The sequence below is a fragment of the Typopeltis vanoorti genome, chromosome 19, assembly GCF_054136105.1.
Source record: "Typopeltis vanoorti isolate ZY-2024b chromosome 19, IOZ_Tvanoo_1.0, whole genome shotgun sequence".
NCBI classification, from domain to species: Eukaryota; Metazoa; Arthropoda; class Arachnida; order Uropygi; family Thelyphonidae; genus Typopeltis; species Typopeltis vanoorti.
The window spans coordinates 57,969,368-57,995,918 of NC_143567.1; the positions used below are offsets into that span (position 1 = coordinate 57,969,368).

General features: G+C 36.7%; 1 protein-coding gene across 1 annotated transcript in view; it reads left to right on the top strand.

Annotated features, from left to right (window-relative positions):
* The window catches only part of LOC150096146 (uncharacterized), a 283,232-nt gene that overhangs the window by 14,092 nt on the left and 242,589 nt on the right, over positions 1-26,551 (top strand). Inside the window, exon 6 of the mRNA XM_090409625.1 lies at positions 2,499-2,621. Coding sequence (XP_090265751.1) covers positions 2,499-2,621 — 123 coding nt within the window. The remainder of the gene's footprint in view (positions 1-2,498; positions 2,622-26,551) is intronic.

The window sequence follows — 26,551 nt, forward strand, 5'->3', positions numbered from 1 at the left end:
TATCCGGTCATTCCTGTTGACCATAAGATCACATTGGATTAAGAGGATGGAACCATTTAAAAAAACCTCTTGTAGTAGAAACAGACAGAATTTTATCTCTCCCCCCCCTGGTGACTATTGCATAATGGCACAGGATGTCAGTTCTGACAAATGCACAAGTGTCACCCTTGTGGTGGAAAGAGCTGTAATGTATAGTTTGGGCTGTTGAGGTTGCCAGTTGGGGTTCTGATGGGACTAGTAGTTGTGGTTTGGATGACTGTAGGTGGTGGTGCATATCGTTTATATTGCTATTTAGGCCACAGATATTGGTGATGTGGAAATTTTTTTTGCTAAGAATTGGCATTGGTGAGCTCTTTTGGTGTGATTTATGCTGGTTTTTTTTATGATTTTTAATTCTTTTTATGGGCCTTTTTTAAACTTTTTTATGGGAGAATTTTCGAGATCTGCAGTAAAATTTCATTTCTTTGGGTTATGTTTCATTGTGTCTGGTGAGGAAGAGATAAAGAGGAAGTAGCGCATGCAATGAGAAGTAACAGACTTGCAAATATACTACCCACATAGAGGGGACTCAGTTTCCTCTCCATACATAGCCTTGACAGTTCCCCCTGAAGCCACAATATTTGGTCTCCCTCTAGTCACAAACTGGCAAAATACTTGGCTGCAGGATTTGATACTAGCCGATTGGGATGATTCTAGATGTGTTACTAACTGGTTCAGTCTCATGTACTAACCAGCAGCGGCCTGTGGAACCGTTTTACTGCTGTACACTCGAATTGGGTATGGTTTTGGACCCCTACAGTGAGATTGGTATGTCATTGAGGATATCACTCACTGCATGTAGGAGGATTGGGGGGGTGCACAATTTTAGTTCAGAATTATGAACTAGCTGTGCTAAAGGTTCCTCTAGGAACCTTTAGCACTACTAAAAGACTGTCAATAAAATAAGCAATATATAGCCTCTTGCAGTCAAGTCAACTCCACCTTACTACAGTATAGCCTGTTTCCAAAATGGGATTTTGGCAAACCTGCTGAGCATTGCTGCTGCTGAAAAAGTATATCTCCCTAGTTGGAGGAAATGCCAACTGGACCTCTAAGTGGTATATGTCTTTCATCACTCCATGAAATACCACCACCTTGCTTATTAGAGACCTGAAGTGGCTGCAGCCATGTTTGGTCACTAGAGTAAGGGTTCTGGTGTGTGGAATTGTGAACTAGTCAGTTCACAATTCCACACAGAATAACAACTAACATGAAATATGGTATCACAGAAGCCCTTTTAAAAAGAGCCAGTAATATTTGCTTTGTACACCTTGACCTGTAGGCTGAATTAAAAGTACTGAAACACTGATCTACTATGAGATTTAAATGGCAGGTAGTTAGGAATTAGTATTCACAAACACAATAAGAATGGTTGCTTCACAACTGAGTATATGTAAGAAGCACCATAAATTTCAAAGAGCAAATATGACATAAAACAACTTTTGCTAAGTTAATGAAGCAACACTCCCACACCCTTATTCACTCTTCTGAGAATCAGATTCATTCACTTTTCCATCAAAGATGACCATCAGTTCATGCAGATTGAAGATAATATTTCCTATCATGGAATTGGCTTTGACTACTCAACTAAATAGAAGATAATAAAACTTCACAGATGCATTTTTTTAAACAAGAAAGAATTTTTAAGGAGCCATACTGCTCCTTATCTATTTTTTAATTAAAATTTACTAACACCTTACTATATTACCTATCACTGATATCATACTCATTTATCACCATCTGCAATCTCTACTTCAAATTTCAGAGATCATTATTTCCGAAAGTACAAGAAAGGTAGGCAATATGTGATCACTTCATTAAATTTTTATTTTAATTTTTAATTAAAAAATAGAGTTGCAGTCAAAAGACATGTTCTGATTTAGGTTACTCCATAACATTAAAAAACTTTGCTTATCTCTTTATATGAAAGAATTCTGCTATTCTTAACAAAGACTATTTCAAGCTCTTTCCAAAAAAATGAGATTCCTTATTTAAAAAAAAATAATAAATATTCATTTGTTATTTTATACCAAATATGCAAACAATATTTGCACATTAAAATCAAAAGTTTCAAAGATAATTGAAAGCTTAATGGTGTGTATAAAATTAACATTCCTTCACTATGAGTGCTTTGGTATTGCATTACTCATCGGAGACCAGGAAGCAATCCGGAATACTGCAGTATTCTGGAATGCTTCAATTTTTGTAATTTAGTAAGTTCATGAACACTTTAAGACCTCAGTATACCATAACTGTTTGCCCACTTAATATAATAATAAATATTTATTATTCTCCCTTTTAATAAGGTTTGCCAAAAAGCTGGTTTAAATATATATATATATATATATATATTTGAGTTTTTAAAACTCAAAAGTTGAAATATGAATATTATTATAAATACATCTAAATAGTGCAAATGCCATTTAATAAGTTTTTTTGTGTGTTTTATTTAACTGCAGAAAAAGTTGCATGCTCAGGAAATGGGTTCTTTAACTTCTGCGATAGATGGACCTACCCTTGATGATACTTATGGATTCCGTATAAATTTAGGAAATAGTGACGGTTTAGAAGCTAAACATGAGGTAAGTGTGGCTTTTTTTAATTACAGAAGTATTAAAGGAATATTTAATCCATTTCACATCCTCTTTGTTTGGAGATAATCACATGAATTGCAAACTACTGTTAATATGCCAGCCTGGTTCAAGTAATTATCGTAACTACTCTCCACCACAGGTTGCGAGTTTGAATTTCACTGTGTGCAATGGATGTTTGCGAATATCTTTGATATTCGCAAACATGATATAGATGAATTCACCACCTGTGGTGAAATCTCCATCCTCCTTATTAGAGGCTGAAAAGATTCCAGATTATCTAACTGTTAATTTACATATGGTATTAATGTGCTTAAGCCTTCCATGGTTGGGATTCATATAAAAAAATAATAATAAAATGTTAATAATATCATCATCAGCAGCAGTCATTGTTAATCCACTGCTGGATGAAGGCCTTTCTAAGATTACTCCAAAACTGTCTGTCCATGGCTCTTCTTTCCCATGTCACTCCTACAAATCAGATGATATCATCAATCCACTGTGATTTAGTTAGTGTCGTGGTCATTTTCCTCTCGTGGAATCCAATCCAGTACTTCTTTTGGCCATCATTGATCTTGTTTTCGAGCAATATGCCCAGTCCATTGCCACTTCAGATGTTTCACTCTTTCTATGATGTCAGAGACTTTGGTTTGATTTTTTATCCACGTATTCCTTTTATGATTCAGCTCGTGATACCAAGCATACTTCTTTCCATACTAAATTGTAGTGTCCATGTTTCACAGCCATATATCAATATGGGAAGAATACATTGGGTAAAAACTTTTCTCTTCAGGCGTAATGGTAGTTAGCTTTTGAATATTGAATGTAATTTTCCAAATGCTTTCCACCCAAGTGTTGTGTGTCTTTTAATTTCATCCATGATATTTTGTTCCATTGATACCTGTTGTCCTAAGTATATGTAATGATCTACTTGTTTAATTTCATCGTTATTGATTTTTATTATTTTTGGATGGACATAGCTATTCAGAACTTGGGTCTTCTTTAGGCCAGCTGTTTTGTTAGCAATTTGGAGTTCATGGAGACTAGTCTGTAATTCATGCACAGTTGAAGATAACTATGTCATCTGCAAAGTGTAAATGGCTTAAATATCTTCCATTTATCTTCAGACTTTTCTCTTCCCATCAAGAAGTTTGAATATTTCTTCTGGGCATGCTGTGAATAATTTTGGAGATATTGTTTCACCTTGTCTTATGCCTCTATATTTCCACAGTAAAGATGTTTCCATTCAAACGAATTGCAACTGTGGCTTTGGTGTATGCTAATTTGATGATCCTGACATATGGCTTCTCCACTTGCTGGTTTTGTAATGCTTTAAGTATTGCACAAATTTTTACTGAATCAAAGACTTTCTCATAATTAGTAAAACCAAGACATAATGGTAACTAATATTCATTACACCATTCAATAATCTGTTGTACAACTTGAATATGGTCCATTGCACTAAAGCTACTTCTAAAGCCCACCTGTTCTTTTGGTTGTGCTAGATCTAGAGTTGTACAAAGCCTATGAGCTAAGACTTTTGTAAACACTTTGTAAATTACCGATAGTAGACTCGATACTAGATGGTAGGGTTGGTAGTTCATCAAGCCTTCTCTTTCACCTTTTTTATGTATCAGAATTAGGGTAACCTTCTTCCATGTTCTTGGTACATCATTCTTCTTCAGACATAAGGTAAATAGTTTTACCTTATGTCTGAAGGTAAATAAGGTAAATAGTTTTGCTAAGATTTTGTAGATCATTTCTCCACCTGCTTTTAGAAGTTTAGCTATGACTCCATCCTCACCTTCAGCTTTTCCATTTTGCAAGGTTTGGATGCTCCACATAACTTCATATGGTAGAATCTGCCGTACTTCAGCTATTTCATATTTTCTTCTTCTTCATTTAATTAATCATCCTGATATAATACCGAGTTAATAATATGTTAGTCATTTAGTCAGCCATTATTTTATAACAGCAACATTTTAATAAAATTATTATTAACATATGACCTCCATGGAATTGGAAACTTATTGTGAGAGGTACACTCTATCACCCACAGAGTTCTCCCATGTTCACCTGGTAAAAAAACTCTTGGAGAGATTTTTTTTTTTTTTTGGTTAACTGTAACAGCCACCAAATAATTTTTTGGATGGCCATTACAGTTTCCAGCCAGTTTTTAACCTTTATATGTTTTTGTCTTGAGCAACATAATACAGAATTTTCTTGGTGATCCTAGAACTACTCGTTCTCATAAATACTTCATATACAATACCCATATATATGAATTATATAAATTTTGAAAATTTCATTTTTTTTTTTTTTTGTCTTCAACAACATAATGCAGAATTTTCTTGGCAATGCTAGAATTATTCTCCTCGTAATATATAAATACCATGATGGTCTGTAATTCTGTATATCATCTAGTATATTCATCTGTTCTGATTAATCTATTGTCTTTGTACCTTTTACAGAAGTTATAATGTATAACCATCTCTTTTTCTCATAAATTTCATTTCATTTAATAGGATTAAGTATTTTTTAATCCTATTGCCTAAGAATCTGCATCACTGCCATGGATTAAAATTTGTCTATCCAATGTTTTATGTGCTATAATTCAGTATATTGTAACTAGGAGTAACGAACAGTGTTTAATCACTGTTCATTACTCCCACAGCTCTGCTATTATTTTTTTTAATATTACTTTATTACTACTTTATTTTTGTGATATTGCTGTCTTCATATGTTATAGCCAAAATAGTTAAAGCTTATATTTATACTTTCTTTCATTGTTTATCTGGTGTTTAACATTCATTATGAAAACCTTAAAAACATTTTGTGATCTATGTATGTGTGTGTATATATATATATATATATATTGATTTATTTTTTTTTATGTTTTAAGTCTGAAGAAGCAACCAGTTCTCTTTTAGTTAGAACTAAAAAAATAGATTCATAAATTCCTGTTGTTTATGAATCTGCTCCCCTGCTGTTCTTCCACTTTTCATGTGGGATGTTGAAGAAAATATATGGAGTGATAGTTTTCCTGTGGTGTGCACCATATCCACTCAGGAACCATGTTCTTCTAAATATCACACTTCAAAGATGTTCATGTGGAAAAGAAAATTGACCATGCAGACTGGAATACTTTTCCCATCTTCATAATTTAATGCTGAAGCAGTGATTTATGTTATAGACTGTATTGTCTAGGCAGCAACAACTGCATTTCTGAAAACACCATCTCCATTTCCACAATGTTTAAAGCCATGGTGGAACCCTGAGTGCCAAGCAACCAAAAAAGAGTTCATGGGTATATCAGATCTTATAACTTTTAAATGTACTCTGGCTAATGCACATTAATGTTAGATGTCAGAATCAAAAACAGTTATGGATTGAGTCTACAATATATATCAAAACAACTGCATCAAAGTAAACTCAATCATTTCATAACTTACTCCCACAGTAAGCTGTGCCCTATATGTTTAATGTCTTCACAGTTTACTGTCATTGTTGTAACATGAGGATCATTGAAAGGCAACTTTCACAAGCAATCAGTCATATCTATTCATGTTCTCTTAGTAATGGGTTCAAATTTTCAGCAGAAAATAGTATCTATATACACTTCTGCCAAAAATACGAAGGGGGTGTCAGGAAAGTTCTGATAAACGCCTAGAACAAAAATTATATTAAAGCAGCTAATATAATCATCAGTTGCATTTTTGGAAATTATGGAGACAACTACCGTGTTTGAATAAAAACTTTAGTTTACTATTACTAAAATTTTACAATTCGACGTTTAGACCTTTATGTCAAGGTCATCTTCTGGAGCGTACAAATATACATAGGAAACAAGCTATACTACAATCATACTGGTTCGTTAAAGACACTGACTAACCGCTACCACAATTGTTGGCCTGACCTCTGGTGGGGAAAAAAAAAAAAAAAAAAAAAAATTATACATCAACGCTAAAGTCCTATTATTTGTGTTGTCTACTATATACATATATTAACATTATATTAACATCATTTCAGCCAGTTGGAGGAATGGTTTCTAATAATAGCAGATTGGCTAGAGTCCTGACTTGTGTTGTATCTTTCAAATTAGGTTGGCTGAATGTGTGCCATCCAGATCCTTGGAATTTTCATACCATCTTTATTGTTGATATTTGGGTGGTTTATCAGGATTTCGCAGGATTCTTTAAATTTTCTTTCGTACCATGTTTTTGCGCGATGTAAGGAGCAGGTGCTTTTCCAGTTGATTTGGTGTAAGGTGTTGAGTGCGTGATCTGAGAGGTCTGCTTCACCATAATGGTTATATTTAATGTGTCTAATGTGTTCTTTTTTGCGTATAGGGATTGTCCGTCCTGTTTCACCAATGTACGATAAGTTACAGGTGCAGCGGATGCAATAGACTCCAGGATGTGCTAATGGGAGGAGAGGGTCCTTAGAGGAGCTGAATATGGTTTTAAGTTTAGTGGGTGGTTTAAAGGTGGCATTAAGGTTATAATGTTGTAGGATTCTGTTGATTTTTTCTGATAACCCTTTAATGTATGGGATGGCTATGGTTTTACTGTAGTCTAGATTCGTTTTTGTTGTGGTTTTATAGAGTATTTTATTGACAGTATTTTTGTTATAGCCATTGTTTATGAATGTGTCACTAATGATTTTTAGTTCTTGTTTCAGGGCCTGCTGGTTAGAGCAAATAGTTGTGGCTCTGTTTTTAAGGGTGTTTATGACTCCATATTTTTGTGCTGGGTGGTGATATGAATTCGCATGTATGTATTGGCCCGTATGTGTCGGTTTTCGGTAGACCATGAAGGATAGATTGCCTGAAGGAAGACGTGTAACTAGTGTGTCTAGGAACGGGAGCGAATTTTGGTTTTCGATTTCGATGGTAAATTGTATGCGTTCGTGTTGTTTGTTTAGGTGGCTGAGGAATGTGTTTAGCGTTTGTCGACCGTGCGGCCAGATCGCGAACACGTCGTCAACGTATCTGAGCCAGATTGTCGGTCGAAGCGTGGCGGAATCAAGAGCCCTTTGCTCAAAGGTTTCCATGTAGAAGTTCGCGATTGGGGGGGATAATGGTGAGCCCATGGCCGTACCTTCCTTTTGTAGGTAGAATTTGTTTTGCCACACGAAGTAACCGGACTTTAGTACGTGGGCAAAGAGGGCCGTAATGTCGGGCGGAAATTTGTTCTGTAGTTGGAGAATTGTGTCATTGATGGGGACATTAGTGAAAAGGGCAGAAACGTCAAAGCTGACTAATAAGTCGTCTTTGTCGAGTTATGTTTTTGATTATGTTTATAAAGTGTTGTGTGTTTTTTACGTAGGAGGGGGAATGACCTACCAACTCCTTGAGTGTTGCCGCTAATTTCTTGGCTAGGTGGTAATTGGGACTGTCTATTCCTTCCACTATTGGTCGAAGGGGCACATTTTGTTTGTGTATTTTCGGAACCCCATATATTCTGGGGGGGCGGGCGTAGTGGGGTTTGAGTTTTTTAACTGTGTCTGGTGGCCAAGAAGTGACGGACTTTAATAGTTTTTCTGTTTTGTCCTTTATCCTCTTTGTTGGGTTATAGTTTACCATTTTATATGTGTTGTTATCGGCTACTAGTTGGTTCATTTGCAGTATGTATGTTGACCTGTCAAGGACAACAGTGGCACTGCCTTTATCAGCTTTCGTTATTATTATGTTTTGTATGGCTTTTAACGATTTAATTGCTGCTAATTCTGTTTTAGTCAGGTTGTTCTGTATGGTTTTCTTGGTATTTAGGACATTACTGGTTTCTAGTCGTATTTTGTCTGCTATGTTGTTAGGTAGGGATCTGATGCCTCTTTCAATGTGGTAGATAAAATCTAATTTGTTTACCTTTTTAGGCGCTATTGCGTAGTTCAGTCCTTTATTCAGCAGCGTGAGTTCGCCGTTGTTCAGGGTGTGGCTTGATAAGTTAATCACATGGTTCTTGCTTGTCGGTGGTTGGTCCAAACAGCCCGCCGAAACCTAGCTACAACACAAAATCTTGTTTCTGAATTACAATTAGAACTATCGAACTATGTTAACCAAGACATTCTACAAACACTTGAAAGAATTACTGACAATTTGGCCAAGCATACCCTGGAAAAGAACAAAGAAAAACTCAAGAAAAAATTCCACAGGTTGAAACAACGGCAAAATATGGCGGCCAATCAGAGGACTTCCTCCCCGAGAAACAACAATGAACAACAAACAAGGGAGACAAGAAGCGACCAACCACCGACAAGCAAGAACCATGTGATTAACTTATCAAGCCACACCCTGAACAACGGCGAACTCACGCTGCTGAATAAAGGACTGAACTACGCAATAGCGCCTAAAAAGGTAAACAAATTAGATTTTATCTACCACATTGAAAGAGGCATCAGATCCCTACCTAACAACATAGCAGACAAAATACGACTAGAAACCAGTAATGTCCTAAATACCAAGAAAACCATACAGAACAACCTGACTAAAACAGAATTAGCAGCAATTAAATCGTTAAAAGCCATACAAAACATAATAATAACGAAAGCTGATAAAGGCAGTGCCACTGTTGTCCTTGACAGGTCAACATACATACTGCAAATGAACCAACTAGTAGCCGATAACAACACATATAAAATGGTAAACTATAACCCAACAAAGAGGATAAAGGACAAAACAGAAAAACTATTAAAGTCCGTCACTTCTTGGCCACCAGACACAGTTAAAAAACTCAAACCCCACTACGCCCGCCCCCCCAGAATATATGGGGTTCCGAAAATACACAAACAAAATGTGCCCCTTCGACCAATAGTGGAAGGAATAGACAGTCCCAATTACCACCTAGCCAAGAAATTAGCGGCAACACTCAAGGAGTTGGTAGGTCATTCCCCCTCCTACGTAAAAAAACACACAACACTTTATAAACATAATCAAAAACATAACACTCGACAAAGACGACTTATTAGTCAGCTTTGACGTTTCTGCCCTTTTCACTAATGTCCCCATCAATGATACAATTCTCCTACTACAGAACAAATTTCCGCCCGACATTACGGCCCTCTTTGCCCACGTACTAAAGTCCGGTTACTTCGTGTGGCAAAACAAATTCTACCTACAAAAGGAAGGTACGGCCATGGGCTCACCATTATCCCCCCCCAATCGCGAACTTCTACATGGAAACCTTTGAGCAAAGGGCTCTTGATTCCGCCACGCTTCGACCGACAATCTGGCTCAGATACGTTGACGACGTGTTCGCGATCTGGCCGCACGGTCGACAAACGCTAAACACATTCCTCAGCCACCTAAACAAACAACACGAACGCATACAATTTACCATCGAAATCGAAAACCAAAATTCGCTCCCGTTCCGAGACACACTAGTTACTCGTCTTCCTTCAGGCAATCTATCCTTCACGGCCTACCGAAAACCGACACACACGGGCCAATACATACATGCGAATTCATATCACCACCCAGCACAAAAATATGGAGTCATAAACACCCTTAAAAACAGAGCCACAACTATTTGCTCTAACCAGCAGGCCCTGAAACAAGAACTAAAAATCATTAGTGACACATTCATAAACAATGGCTATAACAAAAATACTGTCAATAAAATACTCTATAAAACCACAACAAAAACGAATCTAGACTACAGTAAAACCATAGCCATCCCATACATTAAAGGGTTATCAGAAAAAATCAACAGAATCCTACAACATTATAACCTTAATGCCACCTTTAAACCACCCACTAAACTTAAAACCATATTCAGCTCCTCTAAGGACCCTCTCCTCCCATTAGCACATCCTGGAGTCTATTGCATCCGCTGCACCTGTAACTTATCGTACATTGGTGAAACAGGACGGACAATCCCTATACGCAAAAAAGAACACATTAGACACATTAAATATAACCATTATGGTGAAGCAGGCCTCTCAGACCACGCACTCAACACCTTACACCAAATCAACTGGAAAAGCACCTGCTCCTTACATCGCACAAAAACATGGTACGAAAGAAAATTTAAAGAATCCTGCGAAATCCTGATAAACCACCCAAATATCAACAATAAAGATGGTATGAAAATTCCAAGGATCTGGATGGCACACATTCAGCCAACCTAATTTGAAAGATACAACACAAGTCAGGACTCTAGCCAATCTGCTATTATTAGAAACCATTCCTCCAACTGGCTGAAATGATGTTAATATAATGTTAATATATGTATATAGTAGACAACACAAATAATAGGACTTTAGCGTTGATGTATATTTTTTTTTTTTTTTTTTTTTTTTTTTCCACCAGAGGTCAGGCCAACAATTGTGGTAGCGGTTAGTCAGTGTCTTTAACGAACCAGTATGATTGTAGTATAGCTTGTTTCCTGTGTATATTTGTACGCTCCAGAAGATGACCTTGACATAAAGGTCTAAACGTCGAATTGTAAAATTTTAGTAATAGTAAACTAAAGTTTTTATTCAAACACGGTAGTTGTCTCCATAATTTCCAAAAATGCATTCGGATCACCGTGCAAGCCTAAAAGAAAGGATAATCATCAGTTGCTTATATCAGATGTAACATGGGGTTAAAAGGTTTTAAGATATGTTCTTTCTTGTGGTTATATCAGTCACTTTAATATCGTTTTTGTTCTAGGTGTTTATCAGAACCCCCCCCCCCCCTCCCCATATACTCTTCACTTGGACCTAGAGGTGTATAAACCAAATCCAGTGCTTTATGATGTTCTACAACTATTGTATAAAAATAAACATCCTTAATGGAATTAAAGGAAATGAGACCACAGATGCAGCTGATAGTGGACTAATACTTTTTTCTTTTTCCATTTCTTACATATTTTTTCACATACTGTTTGTCAGTCCTGTATACTGACTGAGAGGAGTATGTAATTGGAAGGATTCCTCCACATAACCTTTTAAGGAATGTGAAGAACTGACCAGGATTTCTGGCCTATTGTCCAGTCCTCACCTTCTTGTGGTGCACCTTGTTAGGTATCTACCTGGATACTTAATAAATGAGGATGGGCTGGCAATTCAGGATTTAGCTGATTAAATTGTATTCTTATTGGCTTAAACCATAATGCAAATAATGGTACAACATGATAGAATTTCATGCTAGTTCAGGCGTCAACCAATTAAACAAGTCCTACATTAATTAAATTAAGGGGATGTTAGATCCCACATTGTTTTAAAACCGAATAAGAAACTCAAAGAATGGAATCAGAGAGTTTCAAGTCCTGCATTGTTTTTGTCAGGGGAACAAGGCAAACAGTGAAAAGTCAGCTAATGGAACATCAAGCTGACTTAATGTTCCATTAGCTGAACATATCCCAGCTCAATATCAGCAGAACTCAAGATCGATGCTATCAACATAAGAAGCATTAACAGAAAAGAAGTGGAACTAGCAGAAGAATTGGAGATAGGTCAAATTTCAGAGGATTGCAGCAGAGCTCTCATAATACCCATCTATAAAAAGAGAAATAAAACTATAGGAATTTCCATATTGAGTGTTCCTGGATATTAAAATTTATGCAAGAATACTTGAGAAATGGCTAAAAAAAATGTCAAAAAGAAGCTTGGTGAAGAACAAGTTGGATTTAGGACAAATACAGATTGTCAGGATCAGATTTTCACTTTAAGACAAATAGTGGAGAAGTCATGGGAATATAACAAAGATCTGTATTTAAGTTTTATAGATCTGGAATAGGATTGTGACAAGAGAAAAGCTGTTCAAAATGATATAGTTATATGGTGTAAATGAGATATTATGTTGAGCAGTACATAGTCTATTTAAGCTGTGAGTCTTAGAATTGAAGGGGAAGATGGTCTGATGTCAAATCAGGTGTGTGACAAAGTTGCACATTATCTCTGCTGCTATTCATTATCTATATGGATCACATTATGAAGGAAACTGGTATTAAATCTGATATCAAAATTGGTGATGTTAATCTTAGCTCTTTACTTTATGCAGATGACGTTATATCTCTGAATAAATCTTGCAGTACAAGTCTGCAAGATTCCCTGACCAGATTGAATAACTGTTGTAATCAGTTTGGTATGAAAATCAGGAATATAAAAAAAAAGACAATGAAGATAGGCAGAAACATTGAAAACATCGACTATATTCTGAATGGTGAACCTATAGAACAAGGAAAATATTTCAGCTATTTAGGCACAATTTTTAGTGAAGATGTAAATTCAGTATGGAAATAGACAACAGAATTAGTAAAGCTGGTATAGAAGGAATAATTTATATAGAATAAGAAATAAATTAGTAAAAATACTAAATTAGCTACATACAAGACACAAGACATCGTTCAAACCAGTTTTAGCTTATAGATCTGAGAGCTTGATTAGAAATAAAACACTTGTTCAAAGCCTAGAAACCACAGATAAGAGTTCTGAGAAAGATTAGGGAAAGTAAACAGGTGATATCAATGGCAGTATTATATTAAAAATGAGGATATTAAGAAATAATTTGCCATTCTTTAGCATTGAGGAATGTGTTAGTAGAGCTAATCTCGACTGGTATGATCACTTAAACAGAATGGGTGAGAAAAGATTAGCAAAACAAGTGTATTTTGCTGGATTGGCAGGAAAAATGGCTCAGAGGAGCACCAAGATGTAATGGATTGATACAGTAAAAAGTGTCTTAGAAGACAGAAATATAACATCCGATAATGTTGGAGTCTTGACAGATAATAGATTAATTTGGAGGAAAATTGTCAATCAGCAGTAGGCAATGTAACTTTTACATGTAGTACTCTCATAATGTCCTGTGCACACCCTGAGATACATTTGATGGCGATAAATAGCAATCATTCTGGTAGGAAGCACTGACAATTAATTGCATGACGTTAAGCTTGAAATGAAGCATTGATGGTCTAGTCAGTGCAGAAACAGCAGTGAGAAAGAGTTGTTCTTGCTAGGCTCTGCAAGGTCATAGGTGAGTCATGTTACACGTTCTAATCTAATTACATTCATATTATCATTTGTCATTTTCTGATGGAGTGCCTGTACTTCACTCAAGAAAGGAATGAAATATGTGTATTTACTATCTGGTTGAGTCATATACACTTTTTTTTTTTTATTCCTGATTTTCATACCAAACTGATTACAACAGTTATTCAATCTGGTCAGGGGATCTTGCAGACTTGTACTGCAAGATTTATTCACTTATTGGACAGCTACAAAGTTTTAACTTTTTTCAAAGAATTAATTTATGCAAAAACATTTTATTAGAAATGCTGTTTATATGTAGATTTAGTTATTTATAGCGTAAATATTTTTTATGCTTTTTTTTTAAATTTATTTTATATACATAACATCTTATTTACCAATTTATTTATTTATTTATATTTTTTGTACCTTGTGTACTACTGTTGTAATAGCACCTTTGCTGTGTCGATAATGCGCTAACCAGATGAATCATATGGAATTTTCTTTAATTATTGCTTTCTAATATATTCTGAAGTAAAAAATCCCCCCCACCCCCATGAAATTTTGGTTTCAATCAAACCATTATTTGTAGAGTGTCTGCCAAATATATCAAATAGGAGATAGAGACAGATTCTTGCATCCTGTCCCAAAGCCAAGTACAACATAAGATGATTTGTAACTGCTTAGCATGAGCATATTAATAATCTCTTGCTTACATTTGATCATAATGATCTAGAGTAGGTTTGGTATTCTTAGCTGAAAAGTTGTAAAAGTCATATGGAAGCTAGTTTAATTAATCACTCAGGGAACAATAATGAATTATTAGATTATTTTTCAGTATTGAAGTTTATATATTTTTATATATGTATTTTTTTTTATGTTGTGTCCATACACAAGAAGTTGGTTGTTTAACTTGTATTCCTTGGGAAACAGCAGGGGGATGGGGAAGACTGTTCCCACAGTGTAGCAGTTGCAGGGATGAATTAGGAGGAAAAAAATTTGTTCTGTTTGTTTCTAGGTGTACTGTGAAGGGATGTTGAGAAGCAGCTGCACGTGTTCCGGCGAGCTTAGTACTGAGTGGAGGAATTATTAATGTTATTTCAGATGAGCATTTCCCATGGAAATATTTGTAGAATATACATACTGCAGAAACCAAACGTCTGTGCAAAAGTGAGGGGAGAGAGTTGGTAAGAGATGGGTCACTCCTCTATATTGAGTCAAGCATTTTGAAAGAGCTTTTAAGGACCCACCCCATATGTGGGAACAGTATTCAATAGCTGGGCAGATTTGTGATTTGTATAATGTTAACAGCTGTTCAGGGGTGAAGTAATGTCTTGAGCGAAAGAGCAATCCTAGTTTTTTTTGAAGCTGAGGATGCAATGGTTGTGATGTGTTTATGCCAGGAGAGGTTTGATGTGAGGGTAATTCCAAAAAGAGAGATCTCAAACTGTCTGGAAATTTGGGTATCATCAAAAAGAATACTGGGAAAAAATAGTTCTTTTTTTATGAGAAATAGGACAGAACTGGGTTTTATTAGCATTGAAATTGATGAGGTTATCCGAACCCCCATTGTAGGATGGCTTGGAGATCAGAATTGAGGGTGGTGGTGGTTGATGTTCTGTAGGTTGAGGTGAGTTGTGTAGGGTAAGGTTTATCAAATGAAATGAGGAGTGTAGTGTGCTGTCATCTGCAAAACTATATTGGATTGGAGGTCAACTATATGGTGATTTTGTTATTGATTACATCCAGGAATATACCTCTCCATGTGAGGCACCAGTTTGCGGTGGAGAGGAACCTCCCATTAATGGTACTGACCCTTTTCATTCTTCCTTTCTCTTTTTTTTTTTTTTCCCCACCTGTTCTTCACTCTACTTTTTCTGCCTCATTTTCCCTATCCTATCTTCTAGATCTGATACTGATACATCACTGGGATCCAACACCTTGCCAACATGTTTGCCATGCAGTGTGGCCTGTGGACATCTGGAAATTGGGATCCTGATATAATTGCACTAATTTGGCCTCTGATTCAGAAAGACGAGCAGTCCTGGATGACCCGGACAGGATCAGTTGGCCAGTGGGCTTGTCTGCAGGGATAGTTATTGCTTGCTGGATAGTGGGTATCCACGCATGGCTACGTGGGGTGGGGGAGCTCTGTTGCTGAACAAAAAAAAAAAAAAAAAACACTCGAACATGAATCCTTCATCCTGATTCATTTCAGTGGTCCTAAAAAAGTCCCAGCCTAGTATTGATATCATTGATACACCTTTCAATAACAAAAGTAAGAAACAAAAGATGTAATAATCCATGCAACAGATGAAAGCCAACAGGGAAAATGTCACCCCCTCTTCATTCAGAAGGGTCAAGAAGGACTGTCAGGGTCTCCCAAAATGGTTAAGAAACTTTGTTCTGGCAGTGACCTCGTAGAAACAACATCAACAACAACATTCCGAAAAACTATTCAGAGCTACATCAAAGGGTGGAACACCAATAACAGTCACACCCCCATAAAACACTCAATTCCTGTAGAGGAGCAATCTCAGAATGGGATCTCCTAGATGTTCCTGCTAAGTTATGTTCAGAGTTGTAAGATCTGGGGATGACTGGTATGAGGCACATCTTGATCTGTAGGGATGGTCACCATGTTTCAACCAGAAACATTATCCTTACATTTGATACTTGTAAGCTGCTAACATTTGTTAAAGCAGGGTATCTCAATTGCCCAGTTAGACTGTACATCCCTAATCCATAAAGATGCTTCAAATGCCAGAAAAACGACATACTCGAACTGACTGTGCCTGATATGGTAGTAAAGAGTATGATAACCAATTTTGTTCTGCCAAGAAAGCTAAATGTGTGAACTGTCAAGCAGATCATCCAGCATACTCTCATGCATGTCAGAAGTGAAAGGATGAGAAAGAAATGCAAAAGATAAAAACAAAATATATCAAGATGCAAAAAGAAACTTAGCCACCACTACACCTGTTCTAAGATCCTCTTATGCTGAGAAGGTTAAGAAAATATCAACAGCAACTGAAAGTTATATGTCTACTCTACCAATTAATAATTTCACCATACCAGAACTTTACGATCGTAGCTATTTCGCTGTTGAGCTCATCAATCACATGATGTACAGACCCACTCCAAAATGGTCTCGTTCAATTAGAAACCACTTGTGAAAAAAATTGTGGCACAGTTATTAGTTAAAGACAAATGCTAGACCCTCCCACAGAAAAAATTGATACTTTATATTCACTGAAAGTAACTTTAACTTACCCAGAAATCCTGACACACGTCAGAAGATGTATTGGATATTTTTCCAGAGGAAGAGATGGATACCAGTTGTCCATACTTCCAAAAATCTAATGAGAAATATAAACCCACATGAGGGTAAGCCCTGAATCTCACAGAAATCAAGCAAATCTCCTTAATAAACAATAGGAAAATATTTGAAATTGAATTATTGTAGGTTTTGCCCGAATATTGATGATAGCATTCACTTGCTGCAGAAACACAAACCTTTTTATTTCTGTCCTCAGGAAACATATTTAAAGCCTATTGAGGGTCCTACTTTCAGAAATATCATTCTTATATGCAAGGACAGAACTGGAGATGGTTCTGGCTATGGTGGACTAGCTATTCTCATGGGCAGTCATACTCCATTCCATCATGTTCAGCATTATACTCTGGAAACAGTAGCAAGTCACCTATCTGTGGGCTTTCTAATCACGGTATGCTCAATATATTTACCACTGGGTTCTGAGTTAAATGAAATGGACCTTGATAATCTCAATGCAACTGCCTGAGCTCATACTCCTAATGGACGACTTTAATGGACATAACACTCTAAGTGCCAACTCTAAGTAGTGCCAAAATGAATAGATGAGGTCGTATCATTAAGCAAATGCTTGACAACCATGACCTTTTTCTTATTAATTATGATGCAAATACCTTTTTCTACATGCCTTTTTGCTTTGGGCAATCAATCTTATAATCTGCTTCCCTGCCTTTTTTACACTGATCACATGAGATGTTAATGAAAACATATTTGGAAGTGATCAATTTTCCCAGGAACCCTTTCCTCCTACATGATACCCATGTGGAAAATGGACCAGGCTGAATAGAATACATTTTCCCATCTTACAAAATGCAGTACTGAAGCAGTAAGCACACCTATTAATGAAGTAGTGAAGTCCATGCAGCCACTGCAGCAATTCCAAAAACATCATCCTGATTTCCACTCAATCGATTTCCACCATGTTTCTAAACAAATCAAAGGTTGATCAGTGTCTATGAAAGCCACATTGTGCGTTAGAAAGAAGTTTGTTGCTTTCTAAGTATCAGAGAAGCTTTGTGTTTACATTTTTTCCAAGCCCTTACAAAGATAGCTAGTCAGAGCAATGGGACAGTAACTGTTGACCTGAGCTGGATCCTTGGCTGGCTTTGGGATAGCAATGACAATTGACTTATGCCAGGAGTGAAACAAGAACTTCTGGTTTCAGTGTTCTTCGACATGGAGAAAGCCAATGACACAGTCTGGAGATATGGCTTTTTAAAAGACCTGTTTAATCTTGGCTTGAGGAGCACCTTGTTTTTACGAAGAACTTTCTATCCAGTCGTGTCTTCCAAGCCTGAGTGGGAAGCATGTTGCCTCAACTATATCATCAAGAAGAGGGGATTCCTCAAGGCTCTGTCTTATGTGTGATCCTCTTCTATATTAAAGTAAAACCAATTTCTGAACAGCTTCTTCCCGCTCTAAGCAATTGTCTTTTTTTTGTCGATGACTTCACAACTTACTGTCACACTTGTAACATGAGGGTCATTGAATGACAACTTCAACATGCAATCGATCAAGTCTCCTCGTGAGCTCTTTGTCACAGGTTCAAGTTATCTGCAGGAAAAAACTGTGTACGCTTCTGCTGGAAACACACTCTCCACCTTAATCCTGATTTAAGAATAAAACAAAACTGTTCTCCCTGTAGTTCCAGACACCAAGATTTTGAGACATCTTTGACTAAAAGCTAACTTTCTTTAGACACATTTTTCATCTTTGGGATAAGTGCAATAAAGAATCAAAAATCCTCCACATTCTCTCTTCCACAGAATAGGGTGCTGATCATGTTTCTTGCTCTACATGTATCATGCACTTGTGTGTTCAAGGCTTGATTATGGATCCCAGGTTTTACATTTTCAAGAGAGAGAGAGAGAGAGAGAGCATGCTCTCTCTCTTTCTTTCACTTTCTCTCTCTCTCTCTTGGTTGGACCTGATCCATCATCAGGGTATCCGATTAGATACCGGTACTTTTTGCACATCACCCATTCGAAACCTTTATGTTGAATCAAATTAATCCTTTCCATCACTTACACAAAAACATTTGTCTCTTGATTATGCTCTCAAAATAAAGTCCCTTTCAGATCATCCTACATGGACTGGTCTCTTTTCTCTACATCGGTAAGTCCTGTATCACACACGTCACACTGCCATCTGTTCTTTCGGTATGCACATTAAAGAGGCTATGGAAGCTATTGACATGAGTGTTGACTATGTTATCTGCGCCAAACAAAACAGCATTCCTCCATGGCAGGCTTGCACCCCATCCTGCAACCTTTCACTTCGTCAACTACAGAAGTCTTATACACTTATCTATCTACCTTCAATTGTTCAATGCACACAAAGCAGTCCACTCTGATTTCTTACCCATCTATACTAATGGTTAAAGATCAGAGATCTCTGTTGGTTGTGCATCTGTGTTTCCTAATATTACAGTCTTCAACCAGATCCCCTCGATTACAGCAACTATACAGCAGAGTTGCATGCCTTTCGGCTTGCATTTGTGCATATGAAAGAAAACTCCTACCAAGAGTGTTTAACTTACGCAAACTCTTTGATTTCTGTATCGACTATCTTCTCTACAGTGTATTATAATCCACATCCAGTACTTCTTGATGTGCTTCAACTCTTGTATAAAATAAAGACCCTTAATTTTGATGTTTGATAAATAATTCCAAATTAAGGGAAATGACATCACAAATACAGTTGCTAGATCAGCTCATATTTTTTCAACATAGTGGTTAACGTTCCCTTATGACAACCACACACACACAGGTTATAAAATCAACATTAATTGCACAAAGGCAGTACTCATGGCAGGAAACACTAATGAACAAATTGCATGAGATTAAGTCTGAAATTAAGTATTGGCGGTCTAGCCAATATAAGAACTGAAGAGAGGATGATGTTCTTGCTAGGCTCCCCATAGATAATAGTCATCTCACACATTCTTATTTACTGAGGGCTGATTGACCCACCTATGAGAAATGCAACTCATCTTACCATTAGTCATATTCTGGGCGGAGTGCAAGTGCTTCACACTAATGAGAAATGATATTTTTATATATCTGGCCAACCTCTACACACTCAGGCAGATGTTATCAGACTCAGACAAGTTGTGTGACATTTTTAAATTTTTACAAAGCATTAATTAATTCAGACATTTGATTATAAATTTGTTTATGTACATACCATATTATGGATGCTAAACCTTATACATACATTTTATTTAATCGTTTATCTTCTTATCAACTTTGTACATATATCTTATATATCAATCAATCAGCTAACACCTTTTATTCCCTTATAGGGAGTAGATAAGGCCTTTATACCCTATCTAGCTTTAGGAGACTGAGTGGGCAGTTCAATCTCTACTGGTAGCCAATCAGAGATAGCTGGCCCATGTCTATCATTAATTATAGACAGCCACCGATGATGAGGCGGGCAAACAAGTACTGCCATCTCTGGTACCTAACCAAGAGATGTTAGGTATCAAGTACCAGGTAATGTTACTGTCTGAAATAATGTGGGTACTACGGTCTATTTTCTTGAGTTTACAGGACGAAAAACCTGAGTTTCTGGGATAAAAACCCACTTACCCATGCCAGAGATCGATTAACTTTGGAACCGGTCAAAAATAGGCTTAGAAAAAGTTCCTCCAGTTGGCAACTAGACTTGAACCTAAGCCTAATTTCGAGCAACTAAGTGCAGAGGATGCAAGTGCCATTTCCACTGAGCTAAACAGGCCTTGATATATTTTATATTATTCACTAATTTATCTCCTTCTATTTATCAAAGGGGTGCTTAAGGGTCAAAGCTGTATAACTGAGAGGAGACCTCCACATAGCCTTTAAAGGAATGCGGAGAACCGACCAGGGCTTCTAACCTAATGTCCAATCCTCACCTTCTCGTGGTGCACCCTTTTGGGTATCTACTTGGATACTGAACGGACGAGGATGGGCTGGCAATTTGGGATTTAACCGACCAAATTGTATTCTTATTGGTTAAACCAAAATATAGAATGATGGTACAACATGACAAAATTTCATGCCGGCTGGGGCGTCACCCAGTTAAACAAGGCACCCGTTGTTTTTGCCAGGGAACCAGGGCGAACAGCAAAAAGTCAGCTACTGGAACAAATCCTAAAACACACCCCAACTCAATATCACCAGAATTGAAGATCGGTACTATCAAATAAGAAGCCTGAATGGCAAAGAAATGGAGCTAGCTGAGGATTTAGATAAGTACCAGATCGACATAATAGGAGTGACTGAAACAAAAAAGACCAAAACTGGTGAGATCTTTCTGAGCAATAAATACAAAATGTTATATTCAGGCAATGACAATCAAGGAAAAGAAGGAGTAGCAATAGTATTCAACACTAAATACGAGGCTAATCTTCTTGAATGGCAGTCAGTCTCAAGTAGAGTAATGTGGGCAAAAATGAGAATGGGGAACTGGACAATGAGACTTATTTGTTCCTATGGTCCCACAGAAGGTTCTACTAAGGTAGAAGTGGGGAAATTTTTTGATGCTTTAGAAAAAGCAACTGACACAATGAAAAAGGAAAAGTTGGTCCTTGATGGGGATCTAAATAGCAGAGTAGAAAATGATTGTGAGACATACAAAAATATTTTGGGAAAATTTGGAGAAAAGAGCAAAGCTAATAATAATGGCAAATATCTGTTAGATTTCTGCTCAGGACATGGATTGGTTATTACTAACACTATGTTCAAACATAAAAATGTGCACAAATTCACATGGAGAGAAGAGGCTAGGAATAAGAAAAGTCTCATTGATGTTATTGTTGATAGTGATGTTTTCTCACTGGTGCAAGACACCAGAGTATACAGAGGATTTGAAATTGGAAGTGATCACTATTTAGTCTTGAGCAGGATAAAATTGAATAACATGTAAGAAAGTTTTAAAGCGAATAAAAGTTGAGCAGTTCTCATATGTGAACTGTAGACTAAAATACAGAACGATTATTGAAAAGAAAATGAAAGAGTTTGAGAACAGGAATCAAACCTTGGAGATTCAGTGACAAACTCTGAAGAAAACATTGATTGATTCTGCCAGAGAGGCATGTGGTGAGGTTATCCGTAAGGATAAAAAAATCAGAACTCCCTGGTGAACACAGGAAGTTAAAGAGGCAGTGAAGGAAAAGAAGAAAGCATACCAAAAGTTCCTGTCAAATAAGTCAGCTTGTGCTCTTAGAGAATATAGAGACAAATGCAAGAATGCTAAACACTGTGTAAAACTAGCTAAACAAAAGTCATGGGAGGACTTTGGCAAGAATATAGAAAATAAATATCAAGAAGGTTGCAAAATATTCTGGAGGTTGTTGAAGAAGCTTAAGAATGGAGGAAAGAGTGCTGTAAAAGGAATTAGAGATGATAAAGGTGACATGAAAACGAGAGAAAAAGATATCCTTGAAGTATGGAGTAATTACTTTGAAAAACTGCTAAATGAAACAAGCAGTGATGACAGCACAGTGGTAAAAAACACTGACCAGGCATGCAGTCAGGAATACATATCCATACTTGAAGTAGAAAAAGCCATCAAAGGCTTGACATGTGGAAAGGCAGCAGGAGTAGATGATATTCGATCAGAAATGCTGAAGTATGGTGGTATAAGAGTCTTACAGTTGCTGCACTGCATAGTTCAGAAAGCCTGTACAGAGGGACGAATTCCTGATGATTGGAGTAGAGCTCTCATAGTACCCATATATAAAAAGGGAAATAAAACTGCATGTGAGAATTACAGAGGTATTTCCCTGCTGAGTGTTCCTGGCAAGATCTATGCAAGTATACTTGAGAAACGGTTGAGAAGAATTGTGGAAGAAAAGTTTGGTGAAGAACAAGCTGGATTCAGGTCAAATAGAGGCTGTCAGGATCAGATCTTCACTTTACGACAAATAGTCGAGAAAGCATGGGAATATAACAAAGATCTGTATTTAAGTTTTGTCAATCTGGAAAAGGCATATGACAAGGTGCCGAGAGAGAAACTATTCAATACGCTACAGTTATATGGTGTCAATGGGGCATTATATCAAGCAATACTTAGTCTTTATTTGAGTTGTAAGTCAGCAGTTAGAATTGAAGGAAGTACAGGAAGATGGTTTAATGTTAAATCTGGTGTGATACAAGGATGTACATTATCCCCTCTGTTATTTATTATCTATATGGATCACATTATGAAGGAAAGTGGTATTAAACATGATATCAAAATTGGAGATGTTAATGCCAGCTCTTTGCTTTATGCAGATGATGTTATTCTTCTAAATAAATCTGCTACAAGTCTGCAAGATTCTCTGACTAAATTGAATAACTGTTGTAATAGATATGGTATGAAGGTCAGCAATAAAAAGACAAAAACAATGAAAATAGGCAGAATTATTGAAAATGTCAACTGTGTTGTGAATGGAGAACCTGTGGAACAAGTAAAACATTTCAGCTACTTAGGCACGATTTTTACTGAAGATGGTAAATTAAATATAGAAATAGACAACAGAATCAACAAAGCTGGTATAGTAGGAAGTCAGTTGAATAAATTCATATGGAATAAGAGAGAAATTAGTCGGAACATTAAATTAGCTGTATACAAGACAGTGTTCAAACCAGTTTTAACTTATGGATCTGAGAGCTGGGTCAGAAGTAAAACACTTGACCAAAGACTAGAGGCTGCAGATATGAGAGTCCTGAGAAAGATTAGAGGCATGAACAGATGGCATCAATGGCAATATCATATTAAAAACGAGGATATTAGGAAAGAACTTGACATTGTCAGCATCCAGGAATGCGTTAGTACAGTTAATCTCAGGTGGTATGGTCACTTAAACAGAATGGGCGAGGAAAGATTAGCAAAACAAGTGTTCTCTGCCAGGTTGGCAGCATAACGACCCAGAGAAAGACCAAGATATAGTTGGATTGATACGGTACAAAGTGCTTTAGATGATAGAAATATAAGATCTGATAATGTTGGAGTCTTGACAAGTAACAGCTGATTTGGAGGAAAATTGTAGATAGGAAATTAATAATGATGTAATTTTTTTCATGTAGTACTATCATATCCTATACACCCCTTGAGGGTACATGGCAGGAATTTGATGATGATGATGTATTTATCAAAAAAAGAAAAAATTTGTTTTAGCCCTATTTAACTTTTGGACACTGAGTGGGCAGTTCAATCTCCACTGGTAGCCCATTAGAGATAGCTCTTCCAAGGCTATCACTAATTTAAGAGGCATATAGTGAAGAGATGGCTAACAAGTGCCACCATCTTCTGGTCCCTAACACAATATTTTTAATCTCTGAAATAGTGTGGGTTCTAGGGTTAATTTTTTTGAGTTTACTGGATGAAAAACCGAGTTTCCTGAAGAAAAAACGCTCTTGCCCATTCCAGAGATCGACTAACTTCGGAACTAGTCAAAAAAAGATTTAGAAAAAGTTCCTCTAGTTGATGACTAGAATTGAGCTTGTGACACTCTTTCTTTGGATGGTTTAGTGCTGAGGAGTGCAAACACCACTTCCATTGAGCTACACGGGTGCCCTTGTATTTATTTATTTATTTAAATATATATCAACACACGGTATACTGCTGTAACATGTATCCTGGCCTAGTATAACCTTTGCTGTACTTTTGTCATAAAACCACAAATCAGTCAATTAACCGGGAATATATTAAGTTCAGTTTCAGATGTAAGTAAGCAACAAGCAAATGCATCCTCTACAGATCCTAACCAGCAAAAGAAAAATACTAGAGTATAACTGTTTTTCATCATCATCATCATCATCATCAAATTCCTGCCATGTAACCTCAAGGGGTGTACAGGATAGGATAGAGAAATTAGTTGGAACACTAAATTAGCTGTATACAAGACAGTGGTCAAATGGATCTGAGAGCTGGGTCAGAAGTAAAACACTTGACCAAAGACTAGAGACCACAGATATGAGAGTCCTGAGAAAGATTAGAGGCATGAACAGATGGCATCAATGGCAATATCATATTAAAAACGAGGATATTAGGAAAGAACTTGACATTGTCAGCATTCCTGGATGCTGACGAAAAAAATTACATCATTACTAACTTCCTATCTACAATTTTCCTCCAAATCAGTCTGCTACTTGTCAAGACTCCAACATTATCAGATCTTATATTTCTATCGTCTAAGGCACTTTGTACTTTGTATCAATCCACCTATTTCTTTGTCTACCTCTGGGTCGTTTTGTTGCCAACCTGGCAGAGAACACTTGTTTTGCTAATCATTCTTCGCCCATTCTGTTTAGGTGACCATACCACCTGAGATTAGTTCTGCTAACGCATTCCTGGATGCTGACAATGTCAAGTTCTTTCCTAATATCCTTGTTTTTAATATGATATTGCCATTGATGCCATCTGTTCATGCCTCTAATCTTTCTCAGGACTCTCATATCTGCAGTCTCTAGTCTTTGGTCAAGTGTTTTACTTCTGACCCAGCTCTCAGATCCATTTGACCACTGTCTTGTATACAGTTAATTTAGTGTTCCGACTAATTTCTCTGTTATTCCATATGAATTTATTCAATTGACTTCCCACCATACCAGCTTTGCTGATTCTGTTGTCTGTTTCTATATTTAATTTACCATCTTCAATAAAAATCGTGCCTAAGTAGCTGAAATGTTTTACTTGTTCCACAGGTTCTCCATTCACAACACAGTTGACATTTTCAATGATTCTGCCTATTTTCATTGTCTTTGTCTTTTTATTGCTGACCTTCATACTATATCTATTACAACAGTTATTCGATTTACTCAGAGAATCGTGCAGACTTGTAGCGGATTTATTTAAAAGTATAACATCATCTGCATAAAGCAAAGAGCTGACATTAACATCTCCAATTTTGATATCGTTTAATACCATTTCATAATGTGATCCATATAGATAATGAATAACAGAGGGGATAATGTACATCCTTGTCTCACACCAGATTTAACATTAAACCATCTTCCTGTACTTCCTTCAATTCTAACTGCTGACTTACAACTCAAATAAAGACTAAGTATTGCTTGATATAATGACACCATATAACTGTAGCGTATTGAATAACTTCTCTCTTGGCACCTTGTCATATGCCTTTTACAAATTGACAAAACTTAAATACAGATCTTTGTTTTATTCCCATGCTTTCTCGACTATTTGTCGTAAAGTGAAGATCTGATCCTGACAGCCTCTATTTGGCCTGAATCCAGCTTGTTCTTCACCAAGCTTTTCTTCCACAATTCTTCTTAACCGTTTCTCAAGTATACTTGCATAGATCTTGCCAGGAATACTCAGTAGGGAAATACCTCTGTAATTCTCACATTCAGTTTTATTTCCCTTTTTATATATGGGTACTATGAGAGCTCTACTCCAATCATCAGGAATTCGTCCCTCTCTCTCTAGGCTTTCTGAATTATGCAGTGCAGCCACTGTAAGACTCTTATACCACCATACTTCAGCATTTCCAAACTGTTTTTCAACTCTATCATATAAAAGTAGATTTGGCGAAATATGATCTCTGTTAGTCACTACATCAATCCTTTAGAAATTAAATATCCAAAATGAATCTTGAAGTCAAAGATCTGGATAGCATCAGGAGACAACTTTTGTTTTAAAATTT